This window comes from Benincasa hispida, chromosome 3, assembly GCF_009727055.1.
Source record: "Benincasa hispida cultivar B227 chromosome 3, ASM972705v1, whole genome shotgun sequence".
Taxonomy (NCBI): Eukaryota; Viridiplantae; Streptophyta; class Magnoliopsida; order Cucurbitales; family Cucurbitaceae; genus Benincasa; species Benincasa hispida.
Window position 1 is genome coordinate 10,011,549 of NC_052351.1, and position 12,324 is coordinate 10,023,872.

At 35.3% G+C, this 12,324-nt stretch overlaps 1 protein-coding gene across 2 annotated transcripts; it reads left to right on the top strand.

The window, feature by feature from the left end:
* The first annotated feature begins 366 nt into the window (after positions 1-366).
* On the top strand, positions 367-4,262 carry LOC120073851 (G-type lectin S-receptor-like serine/threonine-protein kinase B120). 2 transcript variants are annotated; one of them, XM_039026735.1, is made up of 7 exons: positions 367-1,958; positions 2,276-2,386; positions 2,483-2,721; positions 2,817-3,027; positions 3,125-3,365; positions 3,452-3,599; positions 3,691-4,262. In XM_039026735.1, exons 1-7 carry the CDS (start codon positions 650-652, stop codon positions 3,997-3,999), a joined length of 2,568 nt encoding a protein of 855 aa, XP_038882663.1. In that variant the 5' UTR covers positions 367-649; the 3' UTR covers positions 4,000-4,262. The 2 variants fall into 2 exon arrangements, with proteins under 2 accessions (XP_038882663.1, XP_038882662.1); XM_039026734.1 differs by having other exon boundaries at positions 369-1,958; positions 2,267-2,386.
* The last annotated feature ends 8,062 nt before the right edge of the window (positions 4,263-12,324 follow it).

Genomic DNA, 12,324 nt, shown 5'->3' on the forward strand with positions numbered 1-12,324 from the left:
ATGAGTGAACTTAATCCCACCATTATCTTACTGTAATTTGTGTTGGTGGAGCACTGTGCGTGTATATATATATATATATATATATATAATATATATATAATACTTTCTTAATTTTACGTTGATTATAAGATTTGAATATCTAATGTCAAAGATTGATTTTAAAATTTTTATAGTGGAAGGTAATAAAGTTGAATTAAACTCAACAAATTTTTTTTAAAAAAAGAATGACCTTTCTTCCTTAAAAAAAAAAAAACTCTAAGCTCAAAGTTGACCATACAAATGTTAGGGGTAAAAACAGGAAAAAAAATAAAAATTCAAATTTAAACATCTCACCTCCTGACCATTGTGTAATGTAAATTTAAATATTAAAAATGTGATGAGTCTGACTGCAATTCTTAGTGGTCTTGCGCCAAACATTTCATTGAAACTTCTCCAATTGTGCTAAAACGAATACTAATCTTCACCTAAAAGGCTTTGTATTGGTTGTTTGTATCAAACCCTTTTCTCTCAAGTCAGAGAATATTAGCAATACGCCGCCATTGAAGGTTTTTTCTTTGATTTTTATATGTTAACTTGTTTGTTTCTTCTTCTTCCTCTTCTTCATCATCTCCTCCGACCAGCCAGTATTTCTGTTTAGAGACATCTCGATATGGGTAGTAACTGCAGAAAGGTTGTTGGGTTTCTTCAATTCTTCCTCATTTCAATCTTCCTCTGTTTTTCCCCTCTGTTTTGCGACGCTGCAGATACAATTACAAGAGGTAGAGGTTTAAGAGACGACACTAACGAAACCCTCATATCCCTGAATGAATCCTACGAACTGGGATTCTTCAGCCCCATAAATTCTTCATCACGATACGTCGGAATATGGTATCACAAGATCAAAGAACACTCTGTTATTTGGGTTGCGAATAGAGATAGGCCACTTCGTAATAGAGATGGGGTTTTGATGATCGGAGATGACGGGAACTTGGTCGTTCTGGACGGCAACAACGTCTCTGTTTGGACAAGCAACATCACAGCGAATGCGTTGGATCCCAGAAACTTAACTCTTCATAACAATGGAGAATTGGTTCTTTCTAGCGGAGAAGACTCGTCGAAAGTTCATTGGAGTAGCTTCGAACATCCCACAGACACATTTCTTCCGAATATGGTGGTGAGAGTGAACAGAGAAATGGGTGAGAAACGAATGTTTATGTCGTGGAAATCAGAGACAGATCCGGCCGTCGGAAATTACTGTCTGGGTGTGGATCCTCGTGGTGCTGTACAGATTATCATTTGGAATGGGAATGATCGATTGTGGAGAAGCGGCCACTGGGATAACCAGATTTTTTCTGGGATTCCAACCATGCGTTCTACGCCGTTGTACGGTTTCAAGATTACCCCTGGAAATAACGTAAGTGTAACTTTTGATGCACTGAATGATTCCGATAAGCTGAAATTTCAAATCAAGTGGGATGGTAAAGAAGCACAGCAACGATTGAATGAAGAAACCCTCAAATGGGAAACAATTCGTTTACTGCCTTCTAACGATTGCGATTTCTATAATTTTTGTGGGGATTTTGGGCTTTGTTCTGAAACGAGTCGTCCTAAGTGTAGCTGCCCTCAAGGGTTTATACCCAAAAACAAAGCAAGATGGGACAAAGGGTCTTGGTCAGATGGGTGTCAGAGGAAGACTCCATTGCTTGAGCAGAGAATGAACAGTAATTCAAATGGAACCATTGAAGATGGTGAACAAGATGGGTTTGTGGACGTACTATTTGTGAAATTGCCCGATTTCATAACTGGAATATTTGTGGTGGAATCGTGTAGAGATGTATGTTCGAACCGTTCTTCATGTGTTGCATATTCAGATGCTCCTGGAATTGGGTGTGCTACTTGGGATGCACCTTTAAAAGATATTCAGAAATTTGATGGTGCTGGGAATACTTTGCACCTTCGTCTCGCTCATTCTGATTTGAGTAAGCTTTCAAAACTTTGTAATTCCTTCTCTCTTCTGTCCAGTTTATGCAATACCAGAATTTAATGGATGTTGTTTGGAATTGGTTTTTTCTCTTTCTTGTTCTTGCCCCCCAAAAGTACACATGCTGTCTTTATGACCTTCCCCCATTAATACTTTGATGGGATATCCTTCAATATCATTAACAAGAAGTAAATCCACTTTAAATTCTATGAGAATTGAAAGAGAGCCTTCTGAAGAAATCAGCTATATTTTGATGTTGTTCATGTTGTTTGGAAATGTTTAACACTTGACATTTTCTACTCTTAGTATCTGTAGATAGCGAGAGCAAATTATCAACCGGTGTGATAATATTGATATGTTTAGGAGGAGCAGCTGCCATAGCCATATTAGCATTTCTGCTTTGGAAATTCGGAGGCAAAATGAAAGGTTTGGATGATATTTAGTTTTAGTTCTCTCTTGGCTTAGAAAATTATAACCATTCCCATGCTAAATTTCATTATCTTACAATTCTTGCAATTTCAGGTTCACCAGATGCTTCTTCCAGTCAACCTCAGAACAAAACTGAATTATCAATGTTTGACCTGAGTAAGAGCAAAGAACTTTCAGCAGAGCTTTCAGGGCCATACGAATTAGGCATAGAAGGTGAACAATTGAGTGGACCAGATTTGCCAATGTTCAGTTTCAACTGTATAGCTGTGGCTACTGATAACTTTTCTGAGGAAAACAAGCTTGGCCAGGGAGGCTTTGGCCCTGTGTACAAGGTAACCAAGTCTTCCAAGCACTTCTGCTGCAAAGCAAGGAAAATAAGCTCATTTGGTGTTAATAACAAGTCTTCTCTTTCTCTTTCTTTTGCCAGGGAAAGCTTCCATGTGGACAAGAAATTGCTGTCAAGAGGCTTTCAGTCCGGTCTGGCCAAGGTTTAGAAGAGTTTAAGAATGAGATTATACTAATAGGAAAGTTACAGCATCGAAATCTCGTCAGACTGTTGGGATACTGCATTCAAGGAGAGGATAAGATGCTGCTTTATGAATATATGCCAAACAAAAGCTTGGATTGGTTTCTTTTTGGTATCTACTCTGGCTTTTCTATTAAGAAACTGAAAGTTGTAAGCATGAATGTTAGGATTTGGGTTTAATTCTTTAACGATTGGTGCTAATGGTGCAGATCCAAACAAGAAGGCACTACTAGATTGGAAAAAACGGTTGTCAATCATGGAGGGAGTCGCACGAGGGTTACTGTACCTTCATCGAGACTCGAGACTTCTTATTATTCATAGAGATTTGAAAGCTAGCAACATTTTGCTAGATGAAGACATGAATCCAAAGATATCAGACTTTGGAATGGCTAGAATATTTGGTGGAAACCAAAACGAGGCGACGAATACAATTCGAGTTGTTGGCACATAGTGAGTACTAATAACTTACTTATGCAGCATCTTTAATTTAAGTGACCTAATAAATCTAATTCTTGAATCATTATCTGTAAATGCAGTGGTTACATGGCTCCGGAGTATGCAATGGAAGGTTTATTTTCAGTGAAATCAGATGTATATAGTTTTGGTGTATTATTATTGGAATTAATATGTGGTCGGAGGAACACTAGCTTTCGCTCAACTGAATACTTAACACTTATTAGTTATGTAAGTTCTTCTCTTCTACCATCTGCTGGAAACTTGAATCTACAAGTTGGGGTGTCGTTAATCATAGACTAAAAATGAAAACATTTTTCAGGCTTGGAAACTTTGGAATGAAGGAAGAGCGATTGAACTTCTCGACCCGTCTATCAGCGATTCATCCCCCGAGAATGAAGTATTGAAATGCATACATGTGGCAATGTTGTGTGTTCAAGACTCTCCAGCATATAGACCAACATTGCAATCCTTGGTGCTAATGCTGGAGAGTGAATCCACATCTTTACCACAGCCAAGACAACCTACCTATACTTCAACGAGAGCCTCGATCGATACAGACTTGTTTACAGAAGGCCACGACATTGTATCGTCGAATGATGTAACAGTAACAATGTTGGATGGCAGATAGCGTTATCTTTTGGTTTTGATTCTTTCCTCCTAATGTTAATATACCATTTTGCTCATCTTCAAAGCATAGGCAGTTAGTTTGTGAAGCGAGTATAGTCATTTTTAGAAAGCTTGTTCATATGAATGATTGGTTTTGGTTGATTGTTTTGATAGGTAATTTAAAGCAAAAAGAATTGAAGTGGTTTGTTGGTTGATAGATTAGGTCTGTATTTTACTTTTAACTGCAAGATAGATCCATTAGTAACAAAGTATTTTATCTTGTTAGATAAGCCTCTAAAAAAATGTAACAATGGCAAAATTTTGCAATGTACATAACAAGGGGAAAAAAAGGAAAACATTGTGCACATGTTTTTAATTCACCAAATATATGTTTGGGTGTTTTTGGAATTTAGCCTTTAGGTATGTTTTAACATTTTTAAATCATACATCACATAGTACTACACAATATGTTAGGGAATAAGGAAGGTAATGATTTAGTTAATTAATATTTAGTTGTTAGTTGAATTGTTGCCAGTTTTAGCATTTTAATCCAATGCCCAATTAAATGGCACACAAAATTTTTAAGAAAAAATAATGTTTTTTTACTATCGAAACAGCCTAAGTATTGAAATGAAATAGGATTTAATAAGGTTAAGAGCTCATCAAATTTTTACTACGAACTAATATTACATAGTGAAACAACTTAATTAACAAAAAGTGTTCTTGCCATAGTGGAAGAGCGTGTCTAGTCTCCTTTACATTCTAGACTATTTTAGCTTAGAAAAACATGTAGACCTTCAAAGATTTATCAATAGTTCTCGGTCTAAAAACTAAAATTATTGATTACAATGATAACATTTGAGAACAAATTTGCATAATATAATTACAAGAAAGGGCCTTATTAGCTTCGAAATCCTATTCTTATCAAATTTGAAGTTAAGCACCTTTAAATAAAAACTTTGGGTGTACACTTACTTGATGGAAAAGCATATATACTTAAATATATTTAGTGTAAATGCACTTTGCATACCATCTCAATTGTCCAATCACAATGGTAAACTTCCATTTTTCTATTTTAAATATTTTTTTGTTTTTTTAACCATGCTGGTTTTTTTTTCTAGCCGTGTCGTTGAAATGAAAAGAATGAAGAAAAGTATTGTTAACAATATACTAAATATTGATTTTAATATTTTTTTTTATAGTGACTGAGGTCTATCAGTGATAGAAACTTATATAAATCTATCACTAATAGACGCGGGTTGGAATCTATAAGTGTTTTTTACTATTTCTGTAAATAGTTTGATAAAGGTGAAAAGGAAAAGTGGGAGGGAAATCTAAAAGGAAAAAAAAAAAAAAAGAAAAGAAAAAGCACAGCCACCATGTGGCAAACTGTCAATGGGCAAGAGAATCACATCCTATTTTCTTTTGGGACTTTAGGCCTTTTGTGCTTAGGAAGTGAAGAATTGGAGGGGTCAAGGTTCTAATTAATAAATAATATACACAAACAATTAAAAAATAGTAATAATAGCAATAATGAAATTAATGAGCAAGATTTCGTAGAAAATTATAGTACGAAGAAATAGAGCATGATACTTCTTTAATACTAAAATTTGTTCTAAAGATCTTTAGTACGTTTATCTTCTTGCGTCCATCAATAGGCCCATGGCTCAAAGGCCACCCCACTTAGTTGTGACTCATACCTAATTCAATGATCATGATACTGAGAGAAGTTTGGAAACTATAATAATATATTTCTTTTTTTTTTTTTTGGTATAGTTTCAATTCTTTCAATAGTTAATCAATAAGATATCACTTTTTTAATACAATAATTGTGGGAGGTAAGTATTCAGCTTTTTTGTCATTAATCTTAAATTAATTAATTTTAGTCAATTAATCAATTAGTCTTCTGATAATAACAAACTTATTTTTATTCATTAACAATTTTAGTGTTTAGAAGAGTCTTATGTAGAGCTCAAAATTATGAATCCAATGCAATTTGAATCACAAACGAAAAAAAGTATAACCGAAACAAGGTTAATGAAAAAATACATGAGGTGATGACGTGGCAGCCAAATCATCAAAATGGACCTAATTGAAAGGTGCCACATGGACCATAGGATGAATGACACATGGTGATTTTGATTTTTGGATTGGTTTAAAAAACAAAATGAATTTAATATTATTTTATGGTTGTATCTAATAGTTAGTTTTGGACATAGTGTGTACTTTTGGTTTTTGTTAGATTTTAAAAAGATATATATTATTATATTAATTTTTTGTTTGAAAAATCTTCACCATCGATTTTTCTTTTCCAAGATCTAATGGTCCAAATTAAATTTGGTCTTCACTTTTTCCGTCTTTTTTTTTAAACTCTTCATCTTCTGCAAAAGACAATAATTACATATTTTTACAATCCTAGAAGTCACCATTGTGATTCTCTCTAAGCTTCAATTTCTTTTTCTTTTCATCTTATTGTTGATAGAGATATATTTTATTGTGGAGATTAATTTGTTGAGTGCTTAAACTTGTAAATCCATTATTTTAGATAGTTTGTCATATGTATTCTTAATTCTTTCAAACCTATTGTAAGGGATACTCTTGAATCCATAACAAGAGTGTTATAACAGTTTGATCCTCAACCATGGAAAAGATCGGGTGTCTAGAAAAGGAACGTTGTAACAGTTCAACTCTATATCGTGGAAGAATGAAGTTAAATATGACATACCGAAGAAGAGCTTGGGAAGTGGATGTAGGCTGGGTTGTGTCGAACCACTATAAAATTACCCTATTCATCTAGGAAAAGTTTTCATTAAGTTTAATAAACCCTATTCATCCATCTAGGGTTGTCATACTGATTTAATGAAAAGACCGAATCTTTGACCTCTAGAGAGGAAGATCATGACAATTGTCATACCGATCCAACAGAAAGTTCGAATTTTTTTGACCTCTAAAGAGGAAGATCATCACAATTATCGTTGAGCTAAGCTGAGTTTGGCTAAATGTGTATTACTAGAAAACAAAATATGTTAATCAGAATTAGTATAATAGTGTAATAATCATTACAAGCTAACACAAAAAATTATATATTCAATAAATAATTGATTCATGTGATAAAATGCATGAATTTGTTCTTTTATTTTGTGTGAAAAATGGTCTTGTGCATGAATTTTTCTCAAATTTTAGTCATATTTTATTAAATGAAGTATATTGGAAGGTAATTGTGCTTAAACATTGTTATTTGCACATTTCAAGCTAAGTTGGTGAATTTTGGCAGCTTCTACAAGATTTTAATCTGATGCGCTAGTAGTAGTTTGATGTGGTCGCAGTACTGGGCTCTAAAATTCTAGATTTTGTATCAGTCAAGATTAGTTTCAATTTTCTCGAGTATATTTGTTGATCAATTTCAATTTTTCCTGAAAGTCGCTCAACCTTAGAATTTTGGTCTTCCCAAACCACTTTAGGACTTATAAAAGGGACGGAAACCCTTCAAATCGAGATGAACTCCTCACCAAACCCACTTTCTTCATTATTGTTTGTCATTTTCCAGCAGTCACCTTGGGATTGTTATCACGTTTCAAGTCAGAACGGAAGTTCCTCTAAGGTATTTTGGCTCTAGGATTTCTCATCCCATGGAAGAGAGTGTCGAGGAAAGATTTCCACCTTGGAAAAGGGAGATTATCCTAGGGAAAGGCTTGGAACTTGAAGATTTATCTCAAGTTCATTAAAATTGCAATCTTCTAGCATTATTTTCATTTTGTTTATTCATTTTAGTCATTCTTATCCCTATCTTTTTAATTGAACTCTATTGTAGCAATGATTTTTTATTTAATGAAGAAGTTTATTTTATCAATCATCATGAGCCAAATTCTTCCTAGGGGTTTGGCAATGTGAATGCCTGTTTTTTATGGCTTAAATATTGTTGCACTCGCACCACTTTGCTATTATTGAATTCTATTTGTTGACTTTATCGAAAGTTTTGTTAAATTAACCTCATCACTAATTTAACAAACTAGTGAAGCTCTAGCACTAAGAAGGCTAGGGTGTAAACAGATCTCACAAAGGGATATGAGACCAAGAGCCTAGGAATAGGAGAGTCACGTCACCTTAGGAATAAGGGACACCATAGGTAGAAAACTTAATTTTAATTAATCTAGGATTCAGCTAGCCATGGGAACATTCAATAGTAGTTGCTTAGAACTCCTAAAGGAACTGAACACCATATCGAATAGGTATAGATTTCTGTCCATGCATATTTCACTATATTGGTGTGATGCGACATTATAAATTTTACTGTAGAGCCTGAAAGGATGAAGCATTGTTAGCCCCATTCAATCATCATTATCTGTTGGTTTTTTATTCAAATTTCTATTCTCTCACAACACAAATTCCCCTGTTACCTTCGGTTTCATTAGGTCACATCGCACAAAGTAAACTACTATTAGTTTTGTAGATTTGATACTAAAAATACTCCAGGATTATTACATCTTCAACAGTGTATACTTGCACTTAGACATTGCTTATCTAAAATATTTTACCTCTCATACATTTGGTCGATCAATTTTTTGGCGTCGTAGTCAGAGAACTAAAAGAAGTTTATTTTGTATTTGATTATGTTATGCAATGCAACCGCATTAACACTATTTTCAGGAAACATCTAGCTTTTTGTTGCCTTTTGTTATGTAAGAGGAAGTTGGTGCATAAAAAGAAGGCCTTGCCTTTTCGAGCCAGATCCCAAGATAGAAAGAACCTTTCCTCGCAGGAAACAAGAACAAAGGCGAAAGCATTGGGAGCAGAAGAAGTTGAGCACACAAGAGACCCTTAAAGCAACTGAATTTGTGCAACCTATTCCAACGAATCATCTTGGAGACCATCCTTTTAACCTTCCCATAGATGGCGTACAGAAAAATAGAGATAAACATCCACCATAACCACCAATACAATTTGCTGCACAACAACAAAATCCTATTTACATAACAGATGATGGGGATAGAGCCATCAGGGATTATGCAGCTTCTGCATTCCAAACCTTAGACACGAGCATTCTAGATCCACCAATTGATGTGATTACATTTAAAATGAAGCCATTGATGTTCCAAATGCTAAACTTGCTTGGAAAATTCACCCGACTACCTAATGAGGATCCCCATAAACACCTAAAACACTTTATGAGAATCTGTTGTTCGTTTAAAGTTACCGGTGTTTCTGAAGAAATGTTAAGACTTAAGTTGTTTCTTTATTCTTTGTAGGGTGATGCAAAAGCATGGTTTGACTCACTGCCCCCCAACTCTATTACCACATGGGACAACCTTGTGGACAAAATTCTAGGAAAATATTTCTCATTTAACAAGAATGCCAAATATAAAGGAGACATAATAGCATTCAGGGAAGTTCCATCTGAATCTATCGATGGAGCATGGATTAGATTCCAAAAGTTGGTGAGGAAATGCCACATCATGGACTCCTAACTTGCATCATGATGGATCAATTCTATAATGGACTGAACCAAGCCTTAAAGACAATGGTCAATGCATCTGCAAGAGGATCTTTGCTGAAGAAGTCTGTAAATGAAGCTCAAGAGATTATGGATATGATAGCAAATAATAATAAGAATTGGGGCGACAAAAAACACACTTCAATCACAAAAACTATTGCTGAAATACGAGAAGTGGATACACTTGCATCCATGAGCTAATAGCTGACAGCCATTGAGAACATGATGCAAAATTTGATGATGGGACCATAAAAAGTGGTCGCTGTCCACACTGAACATCAAGCTCAAACCTGTGAATTATGTACTACAAACCATTTATCTAGAGAATGTGTATAATCTCCATTTGGTGTGCTATGTAGGTTATCAAAATGCGCAAGAGCATTAGAACCCATATTCGAACACCTACAACCTAGAATGGAGGTTGCACCCAAATTTTGCATGGGCAAAACCTAGCAACAGGGCAACTACATCTCAGCAACAGACAAGGATGACTCCACCACTATTTCCCCAAGGGACGCGATAGCATCGGCAACGAGTATAGCCACCAATACCTCCCTCTCAGAAGAACCCTATAATGGTAGAATTACTGAAAGAATATATGACAGGAAATGATGTAGCTCTTCGTATCTTAGATGCATGTAGGACAAATAGCAAAGGAAATCCATAGTAGACCGCTAAGAACACTACCTAGTTGCACAGAGACCCCCAAGTCAAGCGGAAAAAAGCATTACGTGACCCTAAGAAGTGGGCTAGAATATGAAGGATATAAAATGCCCGAGGAGTACAAACAAAGTCGTGAGGAAGGATCAACAGATGTTAAGTTTAAGGAAGGACTGACCTCAGCAGTTGAAGAAAAGAATAAAGCTGCAAAAGATAAAAAGAAAGATGAAGGTACCTTAGTGGGTACAAAGGAAAAGAGTACAATTCTAGTATACAAGTCACCAATACATTTTCCCCTGAGATTGCAAAAAGTGAACCAGAATACACTTCAAGTAGTTCTTGGACATTTTAAAGAAACTTCATATCAATATTCCTTTAGTTGAGGCATTAGAGAAAATGCCAAACTATGTGAGAATTTTAAAAGATATCTTGTCAAAGAAGCGCAAGCTGGCAGAATATGAAACTGTTGCATTAACCGAGTTCCATAGCGCCTTGGTCAGCAACAAGATCCCTATGAAGCTGAAAAAACCTAGGAAGGTTCACCTTCCTATGTTCTATTAAAGGATAAAGTTTAGGCAAAGCGCTATTCGATATGGTAACAAGCATTAATTTGATGCCTTATTCAGTATTTGCACAGTTAAGAATTGGGGAAGTGAAATCGATAACTGTAACTCTTTAGTTAGCCGACAGATCACAACTAAGTTAGTGGGAAAGATTGAAGATGTTTTGGTAAATGTCAATAAGTTTGTATTTCTTGTGGACTTTATAATCTTGGACTGCGAGGAAAATAGAGAAGTTCCATCATCCTTGGGCGTCTGTTCCTAGCAACAAGGAATATACTAATTGATGTGCAGAAGGGAGACTTGACCATGCGAGTCAACGATTAGCAAATCACATTTAATGTTTTGAATGCACTTACATAACCGAGCTATATTGATGAATGCTCATTTATCATAGATATTAACAAGTACTCATTTATTGAAAATATTGATGTACTTGTTTATTATGTGTAGATCTGGATGACTTAAGAAGTCTAAGACACAATTCCTGAACAAACTGTAGAAATGAGCATTCCTAAAGAAACTGTAGACACAATTCAGATAGAGAAGTTCCTAGATTCCTTGGGTGTTCGTTCCTAGCAACACGATGTACACTAATTGATGTGTAGAAGGGAGACTTGACGATGCTAGTCAACGATCAGCAAATCACATTTAATGTTTTGAATGCACTTAAATTCCCGAGCGATATTGATGAATGTTCATTTATCATAGATATTAACGAGTATTCATTTATTGAAAATATTGATGTGCATGTTTATAATGTGTAGGCCTGGATGACTCAAGAATTCTAAGACACAATTCCTAAAGGAACTGTAGAAATGGAGCAGATTGTTGCAGTCGCAATAACCACAGCAGAGCACGAATGTCTGAACCATTGAAGCCATCAATAGTTGAACCCCAAAGCTCGAGCTGAAGCCGCTATCATCACACTTGAAGTATTCATATCTTTGTCAGAACAATATATTATCGGTAATCATTGCTGTAGAATTGACTGAGCAGAATGAACAACTATTGTTAAACATTCTAGAAAAACATAAACAAGTAATTGACCGGACAATAACTGATATTAGGGGAATTAGCCCAACGTCTACATGCACCTGATCAATCTAGAGGAAGGAGCAAAGAACTTTGTTGAGAGCCAAAGATGATTGAACCTCAAATATGAAGAACATAGTGTGTAAAAAGATTATCAAATGGTTAGATGCCGGAGTAATCTATCCTATTGCCAACAGTCTATGTGTCAGTCCTATTCAATGTGTGCCCAAGAAAGAAGGCATGATTGTGGTACCCAATGAAAAAGAATGAACTGATCCCAACAAGAACAATGACAGGGTGGCATATATGCATGGATTATCGCAAGGTAGACAAAGCCACGAAGAAGAACCACTTCTTGTTACCATTAATTGACAAAATGTTAGATAGGTTGGCAAGGAAGTAATATTACTGCTTCCTTGATGGATACTCGGGTTATAATCAGATTTCAATAGTGCTGTAAGACCATAACAAAACAACGTTCACATGCCCCTATGGCACCTTCTGTTGGGATTGGTATCCTAATTCTCCTGGTGGTCTCGTAGTTTGTAAACATTTTGTACACACGTTGTTATTAATAAAATAAATGTTATTTTATATGCAT

Excerpts from the sequence above, each read along its gene's own strand:
- LOC120073851 (XM_039026734.1), top strand. The coding sequence starts at position 650 with ATGGGTAGTAACTGCAGAAAGGTTGTTGGGTTTCTTCAATTCTTCCTC. Across the intron at positions 1,959-2,266 it reads TCTCGCTCATTCTGATTTGA|TATCTGTAGATAGCGAGAGC; the intron begins GTAAGCTTTCAA and ends TTCTACTCTTAG. Across the intron at positions 2,722-2,816 it reads GCTTTGGCCCTGTGTACAAG|GGAAAGCTTCCATGTGGACA; the intron begins GTAACCAAGTCT and ends TTCTTTTGCCAG.